A 6,360-nucleotide genomic window follows, 5' to 3' on the forward strand; every position below is an offset into this window, starting at 1 on the left:
TTTTCGACCTGTGATGGCTCAATCCGTACAATTTAGTAAAATTGCCAAAAAACTGAACATAGATTTGTGCCAATTTTTTTCTCATCGAAAGGAAGCACTGTCCTTATTAAAATCATGAAATAAAAAATGGGGGTCACCGTACTCGTTTTTGCGGTAGAGCTGCAGAAAGTGCGCACCAAACGCATTTTCTCCGATTTTTGAGAGAGGACTGGGGCAAGTTTCAAAATAGAATGTATGTGAAAGGGGGAAGAAAGTATTAAAAAATCCGTTTTTACAAAATTTACATCGAGATATCACATTTAGGACACAATGTGATAAAGAAAGTGTTTAAATGAAAATCAAAGTGAGTAAGCACAAGTTAAACATCCACTATCGAGGTTCTCCGAGAGGAGGTCGAACTCAGCCACACGCGTACTGCTTACGTTATGCACATTCCCAACACACTGAGTCTCACCTCGGCAAGAAACAACAGCAAGCAAAAATTCCAATAGCGTTTCTTTTCAGTCAACGCCATTTTAATAATATTACTTCACATGCTCTTTTTTACGGCGGCCATCTTGTTATGCGCAGTAAGAGATGCGCAGTGCAAAACTAGGGAATCACCTTAAACCCTTATCCCCCTAATCGAAAAAATCTCAATCTCGATCTAGTTTTCCTCTGAATCCCTAATCCCTACCGGCATCAGTCAAATAAGCCTAATCTACCCCAATCTCGATTCGATATAATGGAAAAAACTAGTACGGATCTCCTCCTTCCCAGCAGCAATACCTAATAGCGGCTAGCATCAAATAACACAAAGATGAAATGAGGGGGTGATATGATCGATTCGGTTAAAACTCTTAAAGCAGGACTTACAAGTGAATTAAGATTATATTGTCAGTCTTTTATTGTGTACATAAACATCTTAAAAAATCTTAACTTTGCAACATATTTTCACCCTTCCGTATCGCGGTAGTGGATTGTCAACAACGAAACTTCTTGAGCTATTTACAGTTGCAGTGAAATTCTATCCTTAAAATTAAGCACAAAAATGGATGCATTAAAAATTGATCCGGTTCTTAGGATAGAGATTGCAGTCGACTAATTCTCGCGCTGAAAGCCACTGGCCAAAGTAACTGCAGCTAAATAATCATCGGGCGAGTAGCGTTCCTTCAAGCAAGAGGTTTGGAACTGTTCTCTGTAACTGCACGGGAGCGAAGCACTGCAACTGAACGGGGGGATCACAGAAGCTGATACACGTGGACCAAGCATTACACTGACAGTTTGTGAACCTTGTGAAGCGACGGGCGCCATGTTTTCATAGAACGGTATGAACGACGGGCTGGTGGTAAATGGCGGGAAAAATGGCTCACGTGAACTGAAGGGCGTCGGATGCATGGGCAGCTGGAAACTGGCAAGTGACGGCTGGAACATGGTTGAGATGCTAACGTCATTTCTGAGGTCTTTGGCTGGCTTATTTTTCAAGCTCTTGCGCCATCTTGAACGGCGGTTTTGGAACCAAACCTAGGAGTGAAAATAAAACTTTAGTAAAGGCATCATCTAAGACGCAACTAACCTCTTCAAACAATGAAATGTACTGATAGGTTACCAAGCAAAAAATGCTAAATTCCAAAATAATACTAGGTCGTAGAATATTGAAAACCTGTTTCTGCCGTGTGATAGCATAGATGAATATGAATGGTCACACCATAGGATTTCATCCACAGACTCAAAAGTTAGAACTACATATTAAATAAATACTACCTTGTGAAGTACCGGCTTAAGAGGTTTCATTTAATTAAATAGTCGCCCTATGGGATTTCACCGAGAGATTGAAGAGTTATATTAGAACTACTACTAAATAAATACTAACACGTGAAAGTACAGCTGAAGAGACTCCATTTGAATTATGGTCACGCACTCTAAGATTTCATTTTAAAATTTCAACGCTAATAGCTTATCTGTGACGATTTTTAACGTTGCACAAACCTTACCTGGATTCTGCCCTCGCCGATGTTAAGCTCCCGCGCAAGTTTTTCCCGTATTTGGATTCCTGGGAATCTTTCTTCTTCAAAAGACTCCTCTAAACGATTAAGTTGCTCATTGGTAAAAGCAGTTCTTCTGCGTCTTTTGCGCTGAGCGTCATCTGGAGATTAAAAGAGAAGTCGCGTTTAAGTTGTGATTATAACTAGCTCCTTGTGAAAGCGAGTGTAGTTAACGTCAAGGTAGTCTCGAAAGATAAATGTAAGTCGAAATGTCTTGCAAAACGTCGAATTTACAATACGATTCTTCCGCGTCAACAACGGGCTTAAGGTTAGAGGATACTGATTTATCGTGGTTAAATTGTTTTTCTGGTGACTGTTATGATCTCTGCAATGTCTTTGGTCTTATGTTATGATGCGCACAATTTTTATCAGAACATGCATGAAGTGTAGATAAAACCAAGAAAATTTTGAAAACTTTTAACGAGAATATGCAGTTTAACAATAACACTATGATGCGCGCACGAGTTTCGCACGCCTTTCTCTTAAAGCTGATTAAACCCGTAAGTCGTAAGTGTCTACTGTTAAGCTGGCTTGATAACTGCAAATTGAATTCCGAAGGTACGAATTTAGAAAATGAGATTCTATAACTTACGTTCTTTCTCTGGAGCTAGTCTTTTCAAGTTCGCTCTTGAAGCCATGGTTGTTCGTAAAACTTCGGACTGTAACTGAGGTGAATCTTCCAACAACAAGTGATCTTTACAAGTCAAAGAGAAGGAGTGAATGATGTCTGAAATTGACCTCTTTATATACCTGATGACGCTTGATGATGAATTGTGCGTGGGTGGCAAAATAAACCATTTTAAGTAATGGTCCAGCTAAGAAGCAGGCAGAAAAACAATAGCCCGCGGCAATAGCGTCAGTTATTTTTCAGGCGCTAATTTCTCTAATCAAATTAAATCTGAATGCTCTGATTGGTCAATACAGCAAAAAGCGCGAAATTTGAATTTTAAAGTTGAATTAAGATAGCTTAAGACTCATTCGAACAACTTTTTATTTCGTCTATTGCTTTGTTATGTTGAAAAATATAACATATCTAAAATTTAAAAGATTTCTATGCGCCAAACCCGAGGAAGTTAAACTGATATGAAATTACACGAAGATGAGCACAGTGTTACATCAATCAGCGACGTTGGGACCAACATTTGCGTCGGCTCTCACAAAAGAAATGTCAAAACCATGATCGTAAACAGCAGCAATTCACTCTCACGTGGCGAATCTGGCGAACGCGCCAATGTCGCGCGTTCATATTCGGCCACCATACAGAACAACAACAAGTACACAAAATCAAATCTAAATGTTATCTAAATGTTCTGCTTTTGGAAAAAAAAGATGATGTTGCCCAGATAGAAAAAATTCCTGCATGTTCGGATAATTGGGTTTCAGAAAAAGCTCTCCTACAGTTTATCTGTTTTCAAGGTTTTGATATTACTCTATAAAAATCCTTCTTACAATCTCTCTCGTCCTTGGAAAAAATAAAGGCAAGCTACAGTCATGCTCGCTAGATCTTCCGTACCAAGAGAAACTCAAACACCAGAAGACAGCTATTTATGATACCTAAGCGGCTTCCGTCTCGGTATTCTCCGTCTCAGAACTCAAAGGTACAAAATGCAAACGTGTCACAAATTTCAATTCGCTCATTTTAACTTAAGGTCCACGGCGAACTTCCATTTCGCTTGATGAAACAGTCTAGAGAGAAAAAAAATCGAATGAGAGATGGGTAAAGGTACACCGAATATGGAAATTTCGAAAGGGCAAACACATGAATAACACATAATAAGCGCGGAGGTGCGAAAATCTATTGAATTCAGCTTACCTCAAGCTCAAGTGTTCTACATCTCTTCAAGAAATAAATTCATCCTTGTAAAAACAACAAATCTTTCGCTTTCTCCTTTTATGCCCAGCTGTACTCCAATTTCTAGTGCCATAATTATTCCGATCTCCTCCTGATCCGGCCTGACAACGAAAACAACTACGCCGGGCCCAAATTTCCACATGGCGACTCGGCATGTCGAGGACGGCAGCAAACCATGTTTAAGAGCATTTTGACCATCACTCCGATGATACAATACAGTAAATTTGAGATAAATATTCAATAAAGAAAAAATGCAGATTTTTCACGAAGAAATTGACGAGATTTCTTCGGGTAAAAGACAAATTTCCTAACATCTCAAGTGTCACACTAAGATGGGGTCACAACAAGGTCGCGCGTGTGTTGCACGTTTTTCCGCTCTAACTTTTGATTGGCGCATAGAACAATGCTGAAACTTGGCCGTGAGGTATAAGACAGGGGAATGGGGAAAATAAAGCTAAAAAAAGGTGTTTTTGTCACGTTTCTGACTGTTTTTTTGGCGATTTTTGGATTTCGACCAATCAGAACGCTTGATTTAATTGAAATTAATGATTAAAAGTTAGCACCTTTTAATCACTTTTGCCGTTCGCCTGCCTACCTCTTACACGGACCATTACTTAACAATAACCATTTTAGTGACTTGATTAGTAAATTACTTCTCACCTCTATTGTTTGATCACTTGGGAGCGTTAGCTTTTGTCTCCATTGTTGAAATAACATCATGTAACATGTCAAGTGACTTGTGAAAAAACGGTGAAATCAAAGCTTTTTGAATAAATTTGTAAAACCCCGCCTTATTTTCACCTTCGATCCATAAAGTAAATTAACTTAATAATAAAAATCTCAGGAGTAGATGTTTTCACTGTTAACATACGCGTGCCACTCTATAAGGTCACGCTTATATAAATGAGTTGGATTGATTCATTTTTTGTCCGCTGTTCTCAGATAGTGGGGAAGACGCGAAAGTAAAAGGCACGCGAAAAGTTGGCGGGGTGTTTTTTTCTCGTGTTCGCGCTTTCTCAATTCAGCCGATTCGACTATCCCGGAACCTGGAGCAGGCTAATTTTAATTGCGCTTTAAAGTTGTATTCCGGTGCGACGCCTCTGGACTTTCCGAAAAATTTTTGCATACGTCTTTTCCTCAGACTTGGCCCACTCCAAGTATACGTAACCATGCCGTGCCCTTGGCGACTTGAATTGTTTGCTATCTCGTTTCATCGAATATTTGGTGCTGTTGTTTAGCTTTCGTTCGTGACCATTTATGCTTGCGCGCTATCGTTAAAGCGCACTCAGTTTAATACCGAGCACACACTGTTAAATCTCTAATTCTCGCACGCTTTCGTTCAACTCGTGTCAGTGTTGTGTGGTCCCATTCACGGTAATGTAATCTTTTTGAAGCGCCTCACTGAAAGAAGGGTCTTATTTTCCAGTGAGTGGGCAAATAAACCTTCCAACTTGTTACTGCTTGATTAGTATACATTGCTTCTCACCTCTTTTGTTTGCTTGTAGCTTGTGAAGTCTGTATTAATTGCGTTTCAAAGCAATTAATTCATTTTCAGTTCAATCTGAAAAGATCATTGAATTAAAGCTATGACGCTTATGAGTGGCAGAATAATTTAATAAAGAGACGTTGAGATTGAATTTGACTTCTTTTCTTTTACTGCATGTGTGTCTTTGCGTTTTTACTTAGATCCATTTGGAGGTAAATAGATGAAAGCTGTTGATTAGCACCATTACTGAAAGTTCTCAAAATACATTTAGCATCGGTAACGTGCTAAAATCACTGCGAAGTTTGACAAACTCAGTCATTGACGAAATTGTTCGGTTTTCACTCAGATTATACCTCTCTTGTTGGGGGGCCTCCTAAGACGATTACATTCAAAGTTTTTACCATCAGACTTAAGCATTTTGCGCACAAAAAATGTTGTTTTGTCAAAACATTACCCGAATACATGTGAAAAAAAGTGCATGTATATATCTTAATGCAATATTTGCCTAACTTGTTGCGCAACCGTTGTGTATACTATACCTTTGTGAGTAACAGTAAAGAGCTTTAGATTCTAAGACGAGCACGACTACGAGTACATGGTTTTCTCAACACTAAGTATTGCGCGCGCGTGAGCCAGCGTCATTTTGGCGGAAAAACGGGATATTCGTCGTCATTCTACTACGGGTTTAAGCGAGATTGTCGTAGTGGCGGAAACCAGCAGCCGATTAATAATCGGCTCCTGCCTTTCTCCTCGGCAGAGGCTCCCGCTCGCGAAACAACTTATCAATCTTAGAAGTTTCAGCAGGAGCTAGTTTCAGACATTTTGCGATCGGAAGAAGGCTTACCTCATTTAATAAACATAAGATTTTTGGTGAAAGAAGGTACAATGAGGCATTCCAGCGTGTCTTTTTTTTTTTACTAATCTAGTCTCGTACCCCACGTCCTCGAAACCTGAAAGGCAGTCTGCGTAGCTGGCAGGATTAGCGGGCGATTTTGGCG

The 6,360-nt window shown here is 39.6% G+C and overlaps 1 protein-coding gene across 1 annotated transcript; it reads right to left on the reverse strand.

Annotated features, from left to right (window-relative positions):
• Nucleotides 1-1,080: 1,080 nt before the first annotated feature.
• Nucleotides 1,081-2,662, reverse strand: LOC140923582 (retinal homeobox protein Rx-B-like). Its single transcript, XM_073373657.1, has 3 exons — nucleotides 2,617-2,662; nucleotides 1,974-2,125; nucleotides 1,081-1,503 (listed from the first exon to the last, which is right to left on the reverse strand). The coding sequence occupies exons 1-3, from the start codon at nucleotides 2,660-2,662 to the stop codon at nucleotides 1,081-1,083; spliced, it is 621 nt and encodes a 206-aa protein (XP_073229758.1).
• Nucleotides 2,663-6,360: the final 3,698 nt, after the last annotated feature.

Source organism: Porites lutea, chromosome 13, assembly GCF_958299795.1.
Source record: "Porites lutea chromosome 13, jaPorLute2.1, whole genome shotgun sequence".
Taxonomy (NCBI): Eukaryota; Metazoa; Cnidaria; class Anthozoa; order Scleractinia; family Poritidae; genus Porites; species Porites lutea.